Source organism: Protopterus annectens, chromosome 8.part0 (genome assembly GCF_019279795.1).
Source record: "Protopterus annectens isolate FY-2018-M chromosome 8.part0, PAN1.0, whole genome shotgun sequence".
Classification (NCBI taxonomy): domain Eukaryota; kingdom Metazoa; phylum Chordata; order Ceratodontiformes; family Protopteridae; genus Protopterus; species Protopterus annectens.
Genome location: NC_056741.1, coordinates 837,629,487 through 837,653,400, shown reverse-complemented (window position 1 = coordinate 837,653,400; position 23,914 = coordinate 837,629,487). Strand labels below are relative to the sequence as shown.

Here is a 23,914-nt window from a genome sequence, read left to right as displayed (position 1 = left end):
TCCTGAATATCATCTATTAAGTTTTCTGGTAGGCTTTTTATTTTAAAAAAGTCCAGATCATTGTATGAAGTTTTATATTGGTAATCTTTGTTTTTGTATTATTCTGAGAAGTGATATTTAAAGGCATCTAAGATATCTCCTATATCAGAAACTCTTTTATTACTTTTCCCTTCATGAAACACACTCATAATATTATTTTCAATAGAGTGTCTTTTAATTCTCAGTGCTAGATTACGCATGTATTTTGGAGAAACAGATAAAGAATTTAGTTTTAATTTTTCTAGGGCTAAGTTAGTTTTGTGAATTAGGATGTCATTATATTTTTTATTTAAAGATCCAATGTCTTTTTTCTTGTTCAAGAAAGTTATTGTACTATCATTGTTAATTAATGTAATTTGTTTTTGTATGTTGGATAGTTCAGACTCCCATTCCTTTGTTTTATTATTAACCCAAGTAATAATTTTACCATATAAGTAAGTTTTCAAGGAATCCCAAATAATTACTATATTTACTTTACTATTTAGATTTGTATCCAAAAACAATTTTATTTCTGAGTCTAACCAAGATTTAAACTGTTTTAATTTGATAAAATAGGCTGGAATTCTTTTAGTATAAGACAATTTTTTAAAGTCCGTTTGGAGTTGAAAAATGAGTGTATTATGATTAGATATAGGACACAGGGTTATTGTAAAGTATTATATTTTTGTTTTTAGATCTTGGGATATAAAAATTTTATCAATTCTAGTATGTCTTATGTCTAAAATCACAACGAGAAAAATCTAGTGAGTTATCATTTTAAGATAAAATAAATGATATAGCTGTAAATTATCTATCCATTTTTTGAGATTTTTCCCTATAGAGGTAATACGAAAAGATTTTTTATTAGAAGTTTCTGAATCATTGAGTAAACAGTTAAAGTCCCCTCCTAAGATCAGACTACCCTTAGAGTTTTTAATTATAAGTTCTAAGTGTTTTTTTATTGTTCTTACTCCAATTCCGGGAAACTAATAAGCATTAACTAATATCCAAATCCTGTTACTATATTTTATTATTATAATTGATAGAAGACCTTCTTTATCTTCGTAATTGTAAATAATTTGAGGAGAGATAATGTTTTTCTTCCATAGTGTTAACACTCCCCTAGTTTTTTGACATATAAAGAATTAGATATTCTTAAATATTCATTTGGGTTCCAAATAAAACTATCACCAATTTAAATGAGTTTCCTGTAGAAAAATTATTTGTGCTTTATTTAATTTCAAGTATTTTAGTAAATTAGATCTTTTTACTGAGTTGTTTAAGCCGTTAATATTTAAAGAAAGAAAGGTTAATTCTATCTTATTTACTCAGAGGTTAAAAATTGAAATGATATAGTAACAAAACTTGTAGTATTTAAAGTTTGCATATCCTTCTTGAAAAAGCTACATTTTGATGACAAACTGCTAATTCCCATTAAAAGATAGAATTTAGTATTAGATTGAGGCCTGAAAAAGGAAAAAAAATTAAAAAGATGATTAAACTTCAGTAAAACCTTCATCTGACATGGAATGCAATTCATTCCTAACCTGACAGGACAAAGATATCCAGTCAGATTATCCATCATTCCAAATATTTGAATAATATTGCCTAACTTGAGGCTCCAATATATATATATTTATGTATATTCTATAAATTAATTAGTATGAGAAAACAACAAAATATTGATATAATATATAACTTGATTATAATCAGTGCATTTAAACTTAGTAGCAAAAAAAAAAAATTAATTGTAAGGAACATATTCCTATTACTATATGGATCTTTTTCAGAATCAAATTATTAATAGTTTAATAGTGTACATGCATGAATAGGTTATCAAAAGATAAGTAAACAAACAATTGACTATATATGCAATCATATCAGAATTAATAAATAAACAAGCATTGTTAACATCAGTGAGAAAAAACAATGAAACATTAGAATCTGCATTTGAAAAAAATAATATGGTTAAACATTTTAATAAAATAAGAGTCTCTTAAACACCATACAGTCTTCACCACACAAGTAATAGATGCCTGGCTGACAATAAATGGAGAAGTTTTATTAAAATACTTCAAGGTAAGTCAGACTGTGATAATTTTAAAATACCTTATAGTTTCCTCTATTTTTATTGTGAAGGGAATGATGTTAGTATAATAAAACTAATAATTAAATTAATAAGTATCCTATTAATCGATATGTGTTAATAGGTAAAAAAGACAGTAGCATACTTAGAGAATCATTTAAGAAAAGTAATAATTCATACGTCTCTAAATAAGTGAAATTTTGTTAGTCATCATTTCATTAATACTTCTAGTTGAATATATAACTAGTTAAATTTTCCCAAACATTTTAAACTCTTCACAGTATAATTCTGTTGCTGTCCCACTATTCCATAGTCAATTCATAGGATTTAGTATGATTTAATAGCATTACATCAAACTTACTAGTATTTAATACTTTATTAAGTATTACCATTAGTACAGAATTGAATGTGTTGTGTTTACCAAGTTTAGAACAAAGGATAATAGCAAGTGGAGTTTACTGCTCTAAATAATATTTGTCATTTGGGAACATTCCATTAAACTTCATCATGACCTCACACTTCATCCCAGTACTCACATTTTTCAAAAACGTCATGTTAATAGAAATCTTTAGTTTTACAAAAAGAGTATATGTCTCACTCAACTTAGTGAGATGTTAGAGATTTAAAATGGTTCGTGACACAAGTTCAATGGAAACACAATATGAAACAAAGGTAAAAGCCTTTCTAAAGCATAACACTTGTAATCAATATTAGTATAAATAGTCTATTGGCTGTGCTGATCAGACATAGCACAATATTATTTCCAGTCTGTCAGAATACAAAATAAAGTAAAACTATTCCATGAAACATGATCTTTCATCCATCAAGCTTGTTCACTACACAAGTCTATCTGTGATATTCAAAGACAGCAAGATATAAAGATTATAGGTTATGCCTAACAGAACAAATATATTAGAATAGGATTAACATCTCTGTACAGTGAGGAAAGCTACCTCTTAATATCAACAAAATCTTAATCAGTAAATATCTCCTGGTGTCTATCTCTATCTACACAAAAATTTCAATTCCTATATTACAAAAAGAAATTCCATTTTGATTCACTTGTATGAGGTGAAAACGATTGCTATATATATTTGTACATAATCCAGTAAACCTATATATCAATATAACCGCATCTGAATCTCAGTCTAACTTTCTAAAATTCAACAGCATATAATAATCACCCACTTTATGGTGTTACTTTATTATATAGTTTAGGTTAATTATTTGTATATTGGTATTTCTTCATTAAACTTCTCCCCTGAAATCTCCCGCCCTCAGTCACCCAAGCATATCAAGTTTTCCGTACTCCCCACCTTTTACTTTCACTTAGGGTAATCCTTATAACATTTGTTGTATTTTTCTATAAAAAAAAAAAATAGTGGGTAATTTATCTATGTGCAGTCTGTTAGCATGCGCCGTAATTTATCACTTCTTTGTTTTTTATCTTTTTCTCCTTCTTCTTTTTCTTTAATACATTTAAACAATCAGGCATAAGTAATTCCCAACTGGATGACTGTTTATGATAACATGGCAACTTAGTGAAGAGCTGGAGTCCTTGAAAAGATCCGTGATATATGCTCAACGGCGAAAAAACACAAAGCAGCAGTAAAAATAATCAGTTGCTTACAAGTTGTGTTAGTTACACAAAATCTGCTTTCCAACAGAATCTTGTATCTATTGCCATTCATAAATCTACAAACAGTATTCCTGATTGAAAGGAATGCAGTTAATATCCTAGGCTTCTGTCTAGGTTTTAAAGGAATTCCATGTGTACAGAATTTGACTGGACATATTTAGAAATGCTTTTGTATACGTTTCCAAACATGCATAATGGTAGGCTGTGTTAGCTTAGATTTATCTAAGGTAAAAAACTATTGCTTTGGTTATGTCAGGTAAACCTTCAAGAATAATATATGTTTTCTTCATGCAGTAATTAACATAGGATTATATATATACCACAACTTTGGCGTGTTCAAGAAACTGTGTTGATGTTTTATAAATATATATATATATATATATATTTTTTTTTTTAAACTGTATATTTTATATAAAAATCAAGTTATTTGTATCTTTTAACACTTTCAGCTGGATAGTTCTATATAAATCTTAAAGCAGAGTTATATGTCAAATGTTATATATTAACTGACATTACATACAAGAGTTGTATCAAACAGCTTCAGCATTTCATTTTATTTAATGGTTTACAGTTGTGATAGCATTCCATTAATTAGTTTCCGTAATTATAAATATCCCTGTTACAAGTCAATATTCTAATAGTTTACTTCCATCTCTAGAGTAGTCTAAAATGCACAATATAGGAATTTTCATAAAGTGTATATGACACATATTTTTTAAGAACGGCTACTCACGCAGTTGGAAGGAACACAGCACTAGATCTACTCACCAAATTCTTAATAATGAAGTAGAATTTCCAACTGAAAGTTTGATTAGTTTAGATGCCTTTTAATCTTGAGTAGAATATCTATTGATGATAATGCATTTCACTGGCAGTAAGTTGTAAGCAGCATTAATTTACATAAAATTTTATGTAAATCTTTGACTAGCGGAAACCGTATGTCTCTGAATGTGGATATTAATAAGAGTGCTATGCTAACAATAATTCCATTCATTTAATTTAAAACATGTTTGCTTTTTGTTTTTAGTGCTCATACGTTTTTAATAGCTGGGCAATACAATCATTGTAACAAAGAGCTAGAGTCCTTGAAACGATTCATAATATATGTTCAACAGAGCACCAAACCACAACAAAGATAATCAGTTGCTTACAAGTGATGCTAATTATACGAGATCTGTTTTTCAACAGTAGCTTTTGTTTTTAGCGCTTATATATTTTTAATAGTTGAACATACGAACATTATAACAAGGAAACGGTGTTTGCGGTTGCAAATGATGAAGGTATGAGAAGCCAAAACGCTCACTTGTTCAATATATTTATCCATTCAGATGTTTGGGTATGATGTCATCTTTAATTAGCATATCACCACTTTTAGTTGCTATGGGAACCAATTCTATGCGAAGGTCTAATTCAGTACTAACCAATATTACCTCCAAACCACTACGATCCCAAATAAACGTCCATAAATATCTCACATACCATCTAGGCAAGCATTGACCAATGGAACAACCGTAGACAAACCATTTTATACTGCATGGTAACTACATAAAAAAAATAATAAATAAGAAGAAAACAATACATAAAGAATCGTCACATCACTCAATTCACTATCAAAGCAGAGCCACTCGTACCGCTTGAAACCAAGCATTCAAGCAACCATGAATGCATAAAAAAGTGAAGACCAACCGCCTCACATTTAAAGCAAAGCTCGAGGCTGCAATTTCGTGGAGGGAAACAATTAACTGTCAGTTTTGAATGCTGAAACGCTAGACTAAACAAATGAATTGATTATATGTAAAGAAAAATATATATCTTATTAAAATAATACATTCTAATAAACATGTTAAATAAATTTCAGTAACACATATATAATCAGATATACTTAAAACTTAACTCTGATAACCAATTTTCGGATTCTCAAGTATATGAGTGAGATTTTAATCTTATTTAAAAGGTTAAAATCCAAAATAGAGTATAGGCATGTGTGCACAGAATCTATGTATGTTATTGAATGTTTTAAGTAATTATATTCAGAAAAGAGGAATTTAATATTAATTTATGTTATATATTTCACTGAAAGAGTGAGTAAGGGAGTATTTGCAAATAAAATAAAATAATGATACATACTTTTTTAAATGTTCGTGAACATTTTATAGTGAAGTTTGATCTTTGAGAGAACTTGAAAGTCCAGTACTTTTGAAATCAGTCTTTAACTTCTTCTTCTTTATGTCCGTCCAATTATGTTTGTCAGATGATCTTTTGAGAGATGAAGATGGTGACCATTCCATTCCTTCTGGGATTGTAATGATGTTTTTGTTCTGAATGAAAAAGACAGCTTCTTCGATATTATTGAAAGTTCTCATTTCATTTTGATGGAAAATTTTGATTTTAGCTGGATAGACAAGTTGTGCTTTAATTTTATTTTGCGTTAATAGTTTTACCAATGGCCAAGAATTTTTTCTCATTTCCAGAACTCTTGTGGAGTAGTCATTGTCAAACCTTATTTGATTTCCTTTGAATGACAAAGGACTTTTTCTCCAAGCTGTTTTTAGTATACGTTCTTTGTCTAAAAAGGATAGGAACTTCACAACTATGGATCTTGGAGGAGCATTAGGAGAAGAAGGAATAGGTTTCCCAATAACTCTGTGTGCTCTTTCAATCCCGTATGACAAACTTTCTTTTAAGTCCAAAATTTCAGGAAGACAGGCATTTAGAAAAGAGATGATATCTTCTCCTTCCATTTTCTCAGGGACACCAAAAATTCTGATATTTGTTCTCCTTTCTCTGTTTTCAACATCATCTACTTTATTTATCAGCCACTTATTTTGTTGCAATATAAGTTCACAGTGGGATTCATCTTCTTTTAATCTTCCATCTATATCACTCAGTGAAGTTTCAATGTCCAGAATTTTAGATTGTTGTTGCTGGAGGATTTCCTTCAAAACATCTGTTTGTTGTTGACAGTTTATCTTTAAATTTTGAAGATTATCAGTAAATCTGTCCATCTTTAAAGATAATTCCTGAAGAGTGGCAGATATAGACTGAATCTCTTTCTTTAGTGAAGCATCAGAATGTGAAGCTTTTGAGTTGCTCATCTCTGTTTAGGTAAATAATCATAAAATTTTACAGGAAAATCTTTAAAAAAATGCTTCAAAGTTGTATATCCAATAGATTACAGATTCTAAAGCAGGTTATTCAACTTTTAGATAGTAGTTGATAGAATTTTAATTAATAATTCCCGTTTTCTAGTAACTGATGTGGAGCTCAAGAAAAAAGCTGTTACCAGTTGGTCATCTAGGCTCCACCCACACACGATCCACTCTTAACAAAATGATTGGTGCTAAAAAGACGAAAAAGGGGCCAATGGGATTAAGAACTATTAGTATTAACAGAAATATTAATTGGTTACATAAAAGAATAGTAGTTTCTTAAAATTCATTACCACTTAAATAATTGAAAGTGAAAATTTGATATCTTTTAAATAGTCAAGTTGATAAGTCATATGCATCTAGATGTTATAAAATTTTGGTAGGCCTACAGGGCATAAAGCCCATGCTTGTAGATTGCAATGTATTTTATTGACATACTAAACTTATTTAGTTTATTTAATGAATTTGTAATGACTTCTACTACCCCTTGTACTTCATGAGTCCTGTTTTCTACTGCCTTTATGTGGTAGTCATTTCATAGGTTCATAGGTAGGTACTAGGCCGTTAGCCCTAGGGCCTTTATAAGCCTAGCCAAAAAGGTACCCTTGCTTTCGCCACCCAAGAAAATAATTTTCCTGTGCCCCTGTCAAGCAGGGCCACAGAAGTGATCCCTGGGGTGAATTTCCTATTTCCCATCCAATCATCAAGATTTTTCTTGAAGAGTGCTAATGAGGAGCTCTGTTTGACATAGATAGGTAGTCTGTTCCAGTGTATGGGAAGTCTCTGGGACAGGAATGTATCCCTCCAGCATGTTCTGTTTATTGTGGTGACAAGGTTTAGGTCCCTAGAGCATGTAGCTCGGAGGGATTGGGATTTCTTTAAGTGGAGCATGTCCAACAGCTCTGGGTTTGACATAGCTTTGTATGTTAGGCAGAGATCGCCTCTGAGTAGGCGATATGTGACAGAATAAATCTGGTGTTTTTTGAGACGGTCTCCGTAGGGCATCTGTTTGAGGCTAGTAATCCTCTTTGTAAGGTATTTCTGTGGCCTTTCCAGTTGTTGTAGATGTCTTGTGAGGTACATACCAAAAGGGGCATTGTAGTCTATAATGGGTCTAATGAGTGATGAGTAGAGGGGAACAATGACCTCTTTTTTCCTGGATGAGAAGCCTTTTGTGATGAGGTGAGCCACGTAGAAGGATTTCCTGACCACTGTGGCGATGTGATTATCAAAGGAGAGACTACTGTCCACCTGTGACCAAGGTCTCTTATCACACTTTCGGCATTAAGTAGACTAACACTTATGTGGCAGTTCATGGGTACAGAGTTTTTACCAAAGGGGATGACAATACACTTTTTGGCATTGAGCTTCAGGCCATGGCTTTGACACCAGGCATCTGTCTCAGTGAGGCCCTTTTGTAGTATGTCCACATCGTTAGGAGTTCCGATTATGGCTCCTAGTTTGCAGTCATCTGCTTGCAGACCAGGCTCATCAGGCTAATGGGGTGGTAGTTCCTGGGGTCTGTCATTGCTCCTCCTTTGTGGAGTGGGAAAACTGTCATGGTGTGCCATTCAGTGGGCACAAAGCCTGAGGTGAGGCTATGATTGAACATGGTACTTAGTTAGGGTACCAGTTCATTCTGTAGTTCATGTAGAATGCAGCCTGGGATATTGTCAGGTCCCATGGATGCTGTGTTCTTGGCTTTGGAAAGTGTGTTTTTTACCTGTGCAGCCATTATTACAGGAACTTTGCATTCTTCTGGTATAGAGTTGGGCCCTCTAGGTGGTGAGAGGGGGGTAAAGTTAGCACTGAACCTATCTGCCAGGATGTTGGCAATATCAGTTGGTTCTGTATATTTAGTGCCGTTGTGCTTTAACTCAGAGCAGATCTGAATGTTGCCATTGAGATTCTTGACATAGCTATAGAATGCTTTGTGGTTGTCTTTAGAGTCCATGGCAATTTTGTTTTCATAACTAGCTTTGGAGGATTTTATGAGGGATCTCAGCTTCTTATTGAGGTTGACCAGGGAGTTCCTCCAGTCATGGGATTTTACTTTTTTTTGCATCAGTTTCTTTCTTCTGTTGTAGAGTTTGTTTATGGCAGAGGACCACCAGATTGGCTTCCTTTTTTTGGAGGATAGCATCTTGGTTCTATTAGGGATAGCATGATCCATGCGCTCATGTAAGTGCTTATAAAGTGCATTTGTGTAGGATTCTGCAGTCGTACCTCTATTGTCCGTCTGCATGGGTGTCATGAAGTTTGATACTTCTGTCTTAAGAAGTGTGAAGTTGGCTTTGGAGAAGTTTTTTACGGTGATTTCCCTAATTGGGGGTGGGGGGTGGGATGTGGATGTCTAGGGTGATTAGCTTGTGATCGGATCTGACCAATGAGGATTTGACCTCTGGTGTGGAACACCGGTTGCCCATGGTTGGTAATGACCAGGTCTAGGATATTGCTGCCCCTGGTGGGGGTGTGAATAAGTTGATCCAAGGCGTTTGAAGTTATGAATTTCAGAAAACATTGAGCAAAAGAGTTGGTACATGAGTAGTTTTCCCAGTTAATGGTGGAGTAGTTGAAATCACCCATTTTTAGGGTGTTGGGTTGTACCCCAATACTTTCCAGTGTATCAAGAAATGAGGAGTGGGAATCCTGGGGCATGGTGGGGGGTCTGTAGCAAGCTACAATTTGGATTGCTGTCTTGCCCAGAGTTAGTTGCACTTGGATAATCTCGGATGCATTATGCTGTGCAACCAGCCTGGAGGTGTGGATATCCTTAATGGATATAGACACGCCTCCACCTTAATGCTTCGTTCCCGGTTAGGTGACCAAAGGGTGTGGTATGAATTATAGCCTGGTATTGCAGGGGTGTTCTCTGGAGCTTTGAACCAGGTCTCTGTCACTGCACAGATGTCGATGTTCTCCATTTTAAGGAGTACCTCGAGTGAGTGCATTTTGAGGTTTAGACTTCTAGCATTGAGTAGCATTACCCTCAGATTTTGCTTGCTTGGACCTGTTACGGTGGTGAATTTGTAATTTGTACCTTGCCTAAAATAGGCACTATAGGGGTGACAAGAGCTTTAGCCAGTATCCGGAATCCCAAGGACGACAGGTGCAGGCCATCTCTGGCAAAGCATCGTGGTCTGTCTATCATGTCATCCCAGGCAGACAAATACTAGATCCCCTTAGAATGACACCAGAAGCTTAGCCAATTGTTGAAGTCGATCATTTTGTCCTTGTACTGTGGTATCATTCTGGGTGATGGCAGGATGCTACTCAGGGCTAGGGTCATACCTACCTGGGCTACAAGATCGGAGAGCTCCTCCATGTCTCTCTTCATGTCCAGGGAGGTACGTCTCAGGTCATTCACACCAACATGGACAATGACAGTGTCATATTTGTACTTGTTGTGGAGTGACCTGAGTGCATGCGTTATGTGGCGGATCCTGACACCTGACAGGCAGCTGACAGTAACTTTTTCCATGTTTAGTCTGGTGAGTGGAACATCAGTGTGCCTGACTATAGAGTCACCTATGACAAGTGTGTTGCCAATAAAGACCAATTTCAATCTTAACTACTAGCTACTCTCAGCCATATTACTTAACATCTACTAACTTCATTGTGCATAATATGCTGCATATGTGATTGGTTTCTCGTTGCATGCTAGGATCCTGTTTTTAATGAATACTTCCCTATTATTATTATTATTTAGATTAAATGTTAATTATAGTAACTGTTTGTAGTCAGGCTTTATATTCTTTAAAAGTTTTGATTGTCATTTTTTTTTGTTAAGTAAGAGTCATCTTTATTAAACCCTCGCTTATGACATAGGCAATGATTGTCATTTTTCATGCATATTTTCATTGTACTTACGCCCTGTGGCCTGGGTAATGGCCTTCACTAGGGAGAAAACATCTTGGATCTTGTCCTTACTAATAGGGGGCATCTTTTACCATCCTTTGCATATCTTTATCACTTTTAGGTCTGACTATAAATATGTCTTCTTCAAAATGAAATTGAAACCAAAGACCCCTCCCACCCAAGGTATCATTAGAAGTTTCTCTAAGACAAACTACCTACTCCTAAGTGATGCATTGGCAAGCTTCAAAACCCCACCAAACTCAGTTACCTCTGCTGAATATGTGGAAATGTACACCATCACACTATACCAGCATGTAAACAGCTGCATAAATGCAGCTGTATCTTGTATGAACAAGTGCAGGGTAAACCTCAGAAATAGCCACCCTTGGTGGAGCCATGATATCACCAAGTTTTACAATAAAATGAAGATAATTTTGACAAAAAGAAGAGTAATTCTCAGAATGATAGAGCCCTCATCAATGAAATAAGCAAACAACTCAGGAGGTAATAAGATTCAGATAAGCCAAGATTGAGGCCAAAATAGCCAGCCAAGCCAGAGACCAATCAATTGGCATTAATGTTCGTAATCTCAGAAGCACAACCAGTAATGAGCAGAGCTGATTGTGAGAGATGTTACCTACACTGAGACTGAAGATAAGCTAACCTTCTGGCCAATAAATTCAGCTCAGACTTTACCTCTGTCTCTTCTCCATCTATCCAGCAAGATGTACTGTACCTGTAACCAATTTTCCTACAAGCTATCACACAAGACCAAGTCCTGAAAGAGCTACCAGAAGCTTAAAAAGTGTTTTGATGGGTCATGGCAATATCCCTAAATACATCTTAAACAGCATGAAGCATGCTTTAGTCCCCCCCCCCCCCAATCCCCACACACACACACACACTAACAACACTGATCAACCTTAGCCTCTGTAACAAGCAAATGGAGAACAGCTACAGTCATCCCCCTGAATAAGGGAGCACCTTTCACAGACCCAGACAGTTGCAGACCCATAAGTCTGGCCACCAGCCTCATATGCAAAGCAATGGAAACACTTGTCATGGAACTAAACAATAAGGACATAGGCATCCTCCAAACTCTAGGCTCATCTCAGTTTATATTTGTAAAAGGCGTGTCATAATTACTTAACCTTGTGCACTTCTTTAAAAAGTTCAACAAATCCATGTGTGAAGGTAAAACAGTATACACCACATACCTTGACATGGCCAAGGCTTTTAACACAGTCCCCCACTCAGTCATAGTAGAAGAGCTATCTAAACTGTGAATAACCCCCTACACCACCCATTGGATTGCTAACTGACTCACAGATAGGATGCAGGAGATCAAAATAGGGGAAGCTACCTCCGCAAAGAGACCATCACTAGTAGAGTCCACTAAAATTTGGTACTGGGACCTCTTGTATTTGGCATCTACTTATCTGATGTAAAAGCCAATACTAAAGGATTCTGGCTGACTAAGTTTGCAGATGATGGCATGCTAGGAACAGTTATTGAATCCTCAAAGGACTTGGCCAGGAAGATTTGTCCCAATCAAATAACTGATGCCAGAATCTTGGTCTGAAACTAAATGCCAAAAAATACATTATTGTATTTTTTGGGAAGTTGACTACCCCAATGAACTACCACATTGACAATATACCCAGTTGTTTTGGATTTGGGAACTTATGTGGGCAGTGACCTAAATTTCATCCAGCATATGTCCATTGTCATAAAAAATTCCAGCTATATTCCCCAGCTTATAAACAAGGTTACTAGATCTAGAGATGTCATTTTCCTGCTTTACTCAGCCCTCTTTAGGCCAGTCATCAAGCATAATGCCCCCTTTGCCATGTATCTGTCCAGTCACAAGTAACAACTGGAATTCCCAAAGAGATACTTTACTATAAGGATACAAGGCCTGAACAGTATGTCCTACATGGACCACCTCAAAACCTTATCACTATACTCGGTATCTTACAGACTCCTAAGAGGTGACTTGTGTCTGACTTGCAAGGCATCCTCTGACCCAGTACTGATGGATTTTCTGCACATCAGCAAGTCAAATGGCATCAAAATTACTTGGTCCAGGGATGTAAACCTCTTCTGCAACATCAACAGAATGGCTTGGAGGGCAGGTATATCTTGCAGAGGATACCACTGCCCTGGAACTGACTCCCCATCCACATAAAAAAAAAAAAATAAATAAATTAATTCCTGCCCATATTCAAACACAACTTGGATCTTTAGATGAGTAATAGAAAATTTACCCCAGGACTGCCCCCATAAGTACTGATGGATCGATGCAGCTCCTAAATGCTACACAAGTACCCTCAGATTATCTGTGGGATGATCCCATCTATTCTTACTAGCAGTAACATGTAATTGTTAGCCAGTGGATGGGTAAGACTAATCTAACAGCAAGTGGGATAGGTTAATTCAAGCAGCAAAAGGGAAATCAGCTATGCTTAAAATGGCCTGCAAGGGCAGTTAAACTAATGCTTAACTATGAACTTAAGAAATATAAAATAATCTTTTTACTTACCCAGTAAACAAATATAAAATAAAGTAAATAATTGAATAACTAATGAACTAAATAAATAGTATTGTATCGTACTGTATATTTGCTGTCATTGTGTTCATAAACAGTGACAACTAAACTGTGTATGGCATGTGCTGTTCAGAAGGTTACAAACAAAGTGCTCAGAAATTCTACAGGCACTGATAACATACTACTGGGTCTATATTAGCAAATCAAAAAAACTTTTATGCGAATACCTAAACGTCGACACCTATAACGCGAACCGCAAAAATCCTGAACGCACTAAACAGCGAAAAATAAAATATCAAACTGTCATAGTCGGCCAACCCTACCACCTGCTACATACTACCTACCCAAACAAAATAAATAAACCACATACATACACTAACCAAACCCTACTTCTAACCTAATGTAAAGCACCAAAACCCTACTTCTAACCCTACACTAAACCCCACATACACAACTAACTATGCACTATCCTTAACCCCTCCGTAACCCTAAAGTCCGTAACTACCGCACACGTCCCCTACAAACATACACCCAAAAAAATAAATAATACACATACATACATTTAACAAAACCCTACTTTCAACACTACACTAAACCCCACATACACACCTATCTATGCACTATCCTTAACTTGATTTAATAGCACAGTTGCTGGAGAGGATGTATGTGGTTTATTTATTTTGTTTGGGTAGGTAGTATGTAATATTAAGGTTTTACAAACCCGAACCAACTAAAAGAAGAATACCCACTCCCCTTGAGTTCTGACTTCTGTGGAATCCTCTCCAGCAACTGTGCTATTAAATCAAAGCAAAGTCCATGGTACCAATATTAAGGTTTTACAAACCCGAACCAGCTAAAAGAAGAATACCCACTCCCCTTGAGTTCTGACTTCTGTGGAATCCTCTCCAGCAACTGTGCTATTAAATCAAAGCAAAGTCCCTGGTACCAATATTAAGGTTTTACAAACCCGAACCAACTAAAAGAAGAATACCCACTCCCCTTGAGTTCTGACTTCTGTGGAATCCTCTCCAGCAACTGTGCTATTAAATCAAAGCAAAGTATGTGTTAAGTATATAACATTTAACCAGTCCTCCTAGCCTACTAGTGTGTTTTGATATTGTAAGGTACCTGGTCAGCTACAACACAACTCTGCGTATCCCACCCTTCACCTAAGTTCTCTACTTGTCCTCCTACCTCCCAACCAACTTGCCCAGCCACATTCTCTGTTAGCTCTTTATCTCTCCACTAAAGCTACTATGAGTTTAGCCCTTACCTCTGTTAGCTCCTTATCTCTCCACTAAAGCTACAACTGGTTTAGCCATTACCTCTTATTACTTTCTGTCCCCTCTTTTCACACTGTCTTCTTCATCCACACAGTCTCTCACTACCTCATACTACTATCTGTACATTCTCCTCATACTATCTAATCCAGCCACACAGACTCTCACTCACCTAACCCTAACCCAGTAACCCCATTCTCCCTCCTCTATCCCCCCACTAGCCTCACTCACAGCTTAGTGACCATATTCCCCCCTAGTCTTGTGTCCAGCTTTGTGTATGCTAAACCCTCCTCCATAGCCTTGTGCATAAAAAGAGAAAATAAAAAGACATATTCCTATTTAAAAAATAGCTCTGTCCTGCTGAAAAGCCTTTCACTGACTGTTTTATTCTATCACCCTGCCTCTTCCACCACAGTCCTACCCCACTCCGTTCACCCTCGCTACAGCTCGGGCTCACTTCGCTCCCCTACCCCCATTCCCACCCACCCCTAGATCACTCAAACTTATAGTTACCCACCACACCCACCAGCAATTCACACCTTCACAATTATCCTATTACACCTCATCAATCAAGTACAACATAAACTATAACCACCACACCCATAATAACACAGCCAAGCATATCACCTAGTACACACACACTAGTATACTCCCTAAATAAAAATTATCCTCACCAAATCTAAAAACATGTAAAGCTTGCAAAACCCCCTTCTACTAAAAATGCTACTCTACCCATCAACTATATCCATACTACTTCTACTCTCTATTCTCTCTTCCTACCACACCCAACTACATCTCACTTTTCCACCCCCATGGCAAACCGAACCCATAGCTACCCACAAACTACTTAAAAACTTTCCTATAACAACCCCAAACACTACCTCCTTTCAAACCCCATCCCTGTTTTACAATAAGTTATTAGTAAAAACAAACCCTCACACCTCACACAAGCTATCTAAAATACTTGATAAACTAGCCAAACTCTACCTAAACCTACTGCAAAACTCTCCTGCTGTGGAGACATACACCCAAACCCTGGCCCCATCCCAACAGAAAAAGCTGAAATACAGTTACCAAATCCCCCCTTCTACAAACCCAAATAATCTCTCCTCTTTCTAAATATAAATGTAAGAAGTGTACTAAACAATATTCATGACCTGCATGCTTTATTAGCCTTGTATAAACCTGACATAGTGGTATTAACAGAAACATGGCTCAAACCTGATCACCACAATAATGAGATCATAGCCCCAGGTTATGATATCATACGTAGAGACAGAACAGGGAAAAAGGGTGGAGGGGTAGCAATTCTATTTCAAAATCACCTCACCCTAGAACTAGTTGATTATAATAATGAAGAAATCAATGAGATAGAACTTATCCTTGCCGAATTTAAATGAAACACCAACAAACAAATAATCATTGCAGGTGCCTACCTCCCACCAGGTAATAACATTCCTATAATGGAAAACCTGTTAAATTGGTTCTCATACTCCCTCCCTTATGAAACCATACTACTAGGTGACTTTAACATAGACTGGGTCAACTGCTCCAACCACTATCCCTCAGATCACATCAACCTCCATGGGTTCACCCAAATAATAACTACCCCCACTAGGACTGACAAAACAACCAAACGCCAATCCATTTTGGATTGGATTCTGGTATCCCACCCCACTCTTGTACAACAATCAGGCTGTTTTCCTGACAGTCTAAGTGACCCTCAACCCACCTACCTAATCAGGAACAGAACCCAACATCTGCCCAACCTACCTATCCTCAGAGTAATACATAATAAAAGAAACTTCATAGCCAATGACTTTATTAAGGCACTAAGTTGTTGCACTTGGTTCCCCCTCAAGCACCTACCTCTCAATGAAGCAGTGCAGTATTTTAACTCAACCTTCCTACAAATCCTAGACTCTCATGCACCTTCCAGAACTATTAGGCCAAAAACCTACCATGCCCCATGGCTAACCAAAGAGACAAAAAGTACAATGAAAGAAAGGGACAAAATCTGGATAACATCTCACAAAGATAAAAATACTACTCTAAGGCAAAAGTACATAGAACTACGTAATAAAGCCAAGAGGCTAACTAAACTTGACAAGTCCAACTACTATAAAAACCTAGAAGATAAATATACCCATATCCCCCCAAAATTCTGGGCCTCCATAAATAGATTACTTCACCCTGGGAAAGCATCCACCCCTCCCCCTGTGTTGCCAAACAACCAAGACAATATCCCTACACAATTTAATAAATTCTTTACAGAAACAGTACAAAATTTAGCTAATACCCAAAAAAAACAATGCCACTCCAATATAGTCAGCAATTACAACCAACAGTAATACAAAAAATAACGCCTCTAGCTTTTCCCTGCAGCCAGTGTCCACTAAAATTATTTCAGACCTCCTTAAGAAGCTAAAACCAACCACACTAGCAGCCGATAAACTTCCTGCAAATTTCCTTCAAATATCAGCAGAGGCCATATCATATCCGGTGTCAATTCTCATAAATAGGTCCGTTTCAGAACACAAAGTACCTACCCTCTGGAATTCATCCCACATTGTTCCTCTGCACAAAGGAGGCAACTCCTTAGAGCTGACCAACTATCGCCCTATAGCCATACTATCACCCTTATCAAAAATTTTAGAAAGAGTTGTTCACTTGCAACTAATGCAGTATCTCCAACAAAACAAACTACTATCCAATTCCCAACATGGCTTTAGACCTTCCCATAGTACGACCACTGCTCTTCTATCTTACACCAATACAGTCAATCATTACAGAAACAAAGGTCTTTTTGTATCATCCATTTTCCTGGACTTATCAAAAGCCTTTGACATGGTTAATCACAATATGCTCCTCAATGCTCTATCTAGTCTAAACATATGCTTCTCCATTATACTATGGTTCAACAGCTACCTATCAGAATGCCAACAAGCAGTCCTCTGGCAAGAAAAGCTGTACCCCCTCTTACCAGTATTCATAGGAGTCCCTCAAGGATCAATCCTTGGCCCGGCCCACTGTTGTTCTCTCTTTTCACTAATGACATCTCCTCTTCCCTGCCCACTGCCTCAGTAACACAATATGCTGATGACACCACAATCATATGTGCTGTCCCCAGCATAATGGAACTACATAACCTTACTCAAAATAACTTTACTCTAGCTGAAACCTGGTTTTCTAACATACAACTAGTTCTCAATCCCAAGAAAACAAAACAAATCCTATTTACCCCTGGCAGATCATCTAACTTAAACTATAGCCTCATCATAAACTCCAAAAATAATATTCAAATCACACCAATTAACCACACAAAACTACTAGGATTAGAGACTGATAATCACCTGAAATTTGATATCCACATAGCAGAAACCATCAAAAAGGTGAACAGAAAATTAGGACTCCTCTATAGAAACAAAAAGTTCATGACTAAACAGACCAAAGCCACTATTGCAAGAAACCACCTCCACTCCATCCTTCTTTATGCCTCCCCTATCCTAACTAATCTTCACGTTACTGAACTTCGCAAACTGGAATTGTTTTACATTACAATTACAACAAGATTGCCAAGTTTGCTACAGACTCCACAAATAGGTCCCATCATTGTCATTCACTAATGCAACTCAAGGGTCTGGAGCTTCCTCAGCTACTACGACTTAATCAAGACACAGTAGCACATAAACTCTACTACTACCCAGAGAAAGCACCTGCACTCCAGCTGCTAATTCAGCCCCACAACACCACTAGAGCCCTAAGATCTAGCAGTCAAAACCTCATTCATGTAATTAGACATAAAAATGAAGCAGGAAAATCTCTCTTTGCCTGCACAATAGCCCAAAACTGGAACTCACTCCCAAGCCATATAACTACCACTACTTCTAGTACCCAATTCAAACACCTCCTGAAATCCCACTACTCAAACAATTGTCTCTGCTCTTGCTACTCCCCAGGGTAAACAATAACTATGCACAGTTGCAAGGATTCTGCTACTCTCTAATATTTTCCTTACATAGCCCTGCTAATATCCTTGTTTATTAATCCAAACTCAGCATCAGTACAATAGGATAAACATACTAACACATGTACACTACACTATTAAAATCTGTACCTGATATAGGCTATAATCTGTATCTGAGAAAGGTATAAACCTTATCAGAGCTCTTCATATTCTCATCTTGGTCTTACTTCAATACCTATACTTTTGATGTGTGGGTGTGAGCATATATATATATATATATATATATATATATATATATATATATATATATATGTCTCTACAAATGTAAATGTATAAATGTATTGTGAATGAGAATGTATCAAAAAAAAAAACTGTTTAATTTTCTACTAATTGTTCGTTCTAACAGATGCAGCATATGCTGTGTAAATTTTCATTTTTGTACTACTTTAAATAATGTAACACCTAAATTGTTCTTAAGAATTGCTTAGAACTGTACAAATGCTAATAGTATAACACGGAACTTTTCTCCCTGGGCCTCCGCTGAAAATGGACCTGTGTCCAGTCGGACCCACCCGGTTAACAAATATAAAATAAAAAAATTAACTCCTCCCTAACCCTAAGGTCCGTAACTACCACACACGTCCCCTACAGACATACATACAAAAAAATAAATAATACACATACATACATTTAACAAAACCCTACTTCCAACACTTCACTAAAACCCCACATACACAACTATCTATGCACCATCCTTAACCCCTCCCTAACCCTAAGGTCCGTAACCACCGCACACTTCCCCCTACAGACATACACCCAAAAAAAAAAATAATACACATACATACAGTTAAATAAAACCCTACTTCTAACACTACACTAAATCTTACATACATTGCCTATCTATTCACTTACCTTAACCCATATCCTACCCCTAAAGTCCTATCTATCGCACACTTACCTTACGGAGCTATACCGCAGACGGGCCAACCATTATACTTCGACATTTAAATTTTTGCTGTTTTGGACGTTCGGCGTTTCTGTATTTCGCTCAATATGTGTTTCTCTTTTTGTATTCGCGATTACGGTCTTTTGATCTGGTAATAGGAACCTCATATTACTTACTGTTGTTGCAATGGAAAAACCTTGTCTATATAAAAATGTGTATACTTGGAAATAGTTTGTCTATCACAGATCCCCACATAATCTTAATGAGATCTAGCTGTACCTATAATATCAGCCAAAGCAACATGCCCTCTGAATTGCACATGGTGTAGAACCTCACAGAATAATTGGTTAGCTGACGCTTGAACAGTTATGAGGTGTGTATTTTAACAGCTATTTATATAAGATGCTCCCTATGATAGTACATTTAGCAGCTGGTCAGGCATTCCAGTAGAGAATTATTCTGGAGTATTTCAAAACGGATTGTAAAAGTAACATATTTCAACATTTTTCTACACTTGGTCCTCTCCCACAGAAGATTCAATATTCTTTGTTACCCTACTACTATTTCTGCAACAGTTTTAGTTTTGCAGCTGCTCTGTGTGTAGTCTAACACGTTAACCAAATGATGCAGTAGTAAGATATACAGATTTGAAATCAGCATAGCACATTGAAAGACAAAGCAATGTGATATAAGACAAACAGATTAATTCCATTAATACCTATTCTTTCCTAATTTACATTTCATCTGTACATGAGAATAACTGAACCATTAATGATCCGTTATGAAGCATATATGATGATTACAACAGCAATGCCAATTCTAATTAGCTATGCATTTTTTGCAGGCTTACATATGAAGTGTGATGGCGACATTTCAAGGTTTTGGCCTTCTCTTGTGGCTGCTTTTCTGGATAAATATGGCTGATGCCACATTCCGTAAGTTTCATTTTCATTTTTTAAATCAAAATACTAAAAATATAAATTTACTGTTGATGGTTTACATAGTAACTGGGAGAACTTTATCAGTTAAGTATTACCAGTAGGTGCTGGAACATTACTTGCAGACAGTGGTATATCTTTACAGACTGAGTCACATAAAGAATGCTAGTCCACAATCCGTAGGTGGAGAAGATTATCGCAAAGATAAACAGCAACCATTCAGACTGCATTGCTGCTGTACCCTGCTGTGAACCATGATATAGAAAGTGTATTAAGAGAAAAAAGAAACTCAACAATTAATATGTGTCTTTCTAAATCTAATGGTGTTATCATTTTACTTTGAATTATTCCTTTGAATTGTACAATCAGATGGGCAAGAAAGTAGTGCCAAATACCAGAGAAAGCACATCACTCCACTTTGTGGACACATGAAGCAGCAGACAGGTGGGTACAGTAAGCAGGTGAAATGGAAGAAGCTTAACTTTAATACCAGAATGCTAGGTTCATAGGTAAGTACTAGGCTAGCTGCTGTTGTGGGCCATTGTAAGCCTGGCCAATTTTTCTTCAAGGTGAGAAGCAAACTCTCTACCTTGTATTTGTGAGGTAAGCACCTTAACCTTAAAGTCAACCCCCAACTAAGGTAGAAATATTACCTAAAGGTTTTCTAAAATATAATGATCTATTAACTCATGAAAAGCAAAAATGTGACTTATGGGAATTAGAAACCAAGCATTGGCAGTAAAGTATTGTTTAGCACATATCCCAGTATAAACACATTGACATAGATATACCTGATGACAAAAATCATGCTAATGTTAAAGTCTCAGATTCTGAGACTCAAATTGCAAATTTATAGGGTGTTATTCTTATTGCCCAAAACTGCGGTGATTTGGGGGTTATAAAATTAAAGTATGGAGTAACGGGAGCAAAGCTGCATGCATGGGGCATTAGTTGTGGAGAAGTTACACAGAAAACTGGCATTGAAGTTATCTGTGATACAGTTCAGTGATTTGGTCTTGTAAATGTATGTACCAAAATTCCAAAAAAAGAAACCGCACCATATTCCTTGATAATGATACTAGTGTATAATTCATAAAACAGAGAGATGTTAAAGATATCAGAGAAATATTTAAACCTGACTGCTGGAACTGTTGGATTTCACTTTATTTGTCTGACTGCAAACTGCGTCAGCAGTAGGATATTTGTCATCTTAACACTGACTGCCATTAGCTATGTAACCTTCACTCTTTTTGCAAACTACTGAGCAGATGCTTTCCTTGCACCACCCTTTTCATAGCCGAGGCTTATTTGTACTTTAATGTGGAGCGTCTTGGACTAGAAGGAACAATAAGAATGGTGAGCCCATTCTGCATTGCACTAGGCTGGGAGTTTCTGTCATGGCACATTGTATATTCTCTAACAGGTACATTTTCATCCATGACTTCCATACTGATGAGCACTGCTCCTAATTAATATCATTCATTTTGTGTCCTGCTGGTTGGATGTTATTGGTAGGCTACCTAAATGCCATTTGAACTTAGATTCTGACTGGACTTGTAGAGGGTGCATTGGACTGAGTGTTCTTCTAGCATTGAATTGATCTCTGATGATGGTACTGCTGGCTATTTCTCTACCTTCTGTTATCAAAATTGACTGCGTAATCCTGTAAAACATTTGTCTGTACTGCAGTGAGTACCCTAATGTGTTGGGAAGTTTTGGTAGACTGAACACGAACTTTTGCACTGCAGTTTTGTGAATCTGCTATTTTTTAGTGATGACTTTCATACCCTGTATTTTCTGGTCCCTGCTTCTGATAAGGCAGTAAGCTAAGTGCAGCTACAAGGTTTAGGCTCACTTCATCATATTTTCTTCTGCTTATGATGTTTCCATCTGTTCTGTACTGTGTATTGTGCTTTTATCCTTGGACTTGTATTTTAAGTGTATATGCTGTTCATATGTGTGTGTGTGTGTGTGTGTGTGTGTGTGTGTGTGTGTGTGTGTCTAGGTACATGGGTCTACTCTGTTTCATTGAATCTCATTTCACTGAATTTCATTTCACCCCAACCACATCGCTGAAAACACAAATTACTAAAAACTCATTTCACTAAACTGAACTTAGTATATATGGCACTGTGCAGAGTACTGTAAGGCAATAAAAGGTATATGCCCTTTTCCCCACTGTAGTGTGATCCTCAAGTTAGTACATATAGTTGGGGGGGCACAGCCCCCCACATTGGGGTGGGGTGTAGCCCCCCCTCCTTGTTTGTTTTATATTGTATTTTACCAACATCTTCAAAACAATACATTTTAAACAATAGCATGCATAGTTACAACACCAATGACTAACTCTCTCCAGAAGACAATGTGTACTCAAACTAACTGGGGGTCTACACCCCCCACACCCCTCAATGTGGGGGACTGTGCCCCCCCACACCCCCTAACTATATATACTAACTCCAGGGTTGCACTACAGGGGGGAAAAGGGCATTTACCTTTTACTTGCCTTTTAGTATTCTACACAGTGCCACTGCAGTTCAGTAAAATGAGATTCAGTGAAATGAGTTTTCAGTAATTTGAGTTTTCAGCAAAGTGGTCGGGGGGAAATGAAATTCAGTGAAATGAGATTCAATGAAAAAAAGTAGACCCACATACACACACATATATATATATATATATATATATATATATATATATATACATATATATATATATATATATATATATATATACATACATATATATTATATATATATATATATATATATATATATATATATATATATATTGACACTGTAAAAGTCCACTGCCACTCATGAGCGGACAGGTGATCTGGTGTGGTGACCCCTAACCGGGAAAAGACGAAAGAAGAAGATATATCTATAGGGCACTCACTACCTTAGTGTTATGCTTTTGTCTTAGTGATAGGACTTGTTCACTGAGATAAGTACTGCTGTGATTTTCATAGGTTCATAGGTTCATAGGTAGGTACTAGGCTATTGGCCCTAGGGCCTATATAAGACTAGCCAAAAAGGTACCCTGGATTTCGCCACCCAAGAAAATTATTTTCCTGTGCCCCTGTCAAGCAGAGCCACAGAGGTGAACCCCGGGGTGAATTTCCTATTTCCCATCCAAGCATCAGGATTTTACAGGTCTATGTCATTTGAACGAAAGTTCAAAATCTCAATCTCTGTAAATAGCGAAAATGCCGATAATTGATGTCTGTTTTGTGAGATTGCGGTACGGTGAAGATTGGGAAATTTGCCCTTTCCTCACTATAGTGCGATCTCGGAGTTGGTATATTATAATTAGCGAAGGGTGTAGGGGGTGCAGCCCTCCACAATAAAGGATTCGATTATCGGAATTTTTGCTATTTACAGCGATTGAGATTTTGAACTTTCGTTCAAATGATACAGACCCAGTTTTTCTTGAAGAGTACTAATGAGGAGCTTTGTTTGATATAGATAGTTAGTTTGTTCCAGTGTATG

At 36.6% G+C, this 23,914-nt stretch overlaps 2 protein-coding genes across 3 annotated transcripts in view; one reads left to right on the top strand and one right to left on the bottom strand.

Moving 5' to 3' along the window:
* LOC122809088 (class II histocompatibility antigen, B-L beta chain-like) overlaps positions 1 to 23,914 on the bottom strand; it is an 837,388-nt gene that overhangs the window by 238,588 nt on the left and 574,886 nt on the right. The gene's annotated exons all lie outside the window — the stretch shown is intronic.
* LOC122809091 (class II histocompatibility antigen, B-L beta chain-like) overlaps positions 20,336 to 23,914 on the top strand; it is a 114,216-nt gene continuing 110,637 nt past the window's right edge. Inside the window, exon 1 of the mRNA XM_044080321.1 lies at positions 20,336 to 20,426. Coding sequence (XP_043936256.1) covers positions 20,354 to 20,426 — 73 coding nt within the window. The 5' untranslated portion in view covers positions 20,336 to 20,353. The remainder of the gene's footprint in view (positions 20,427 to 23,914) is intronic.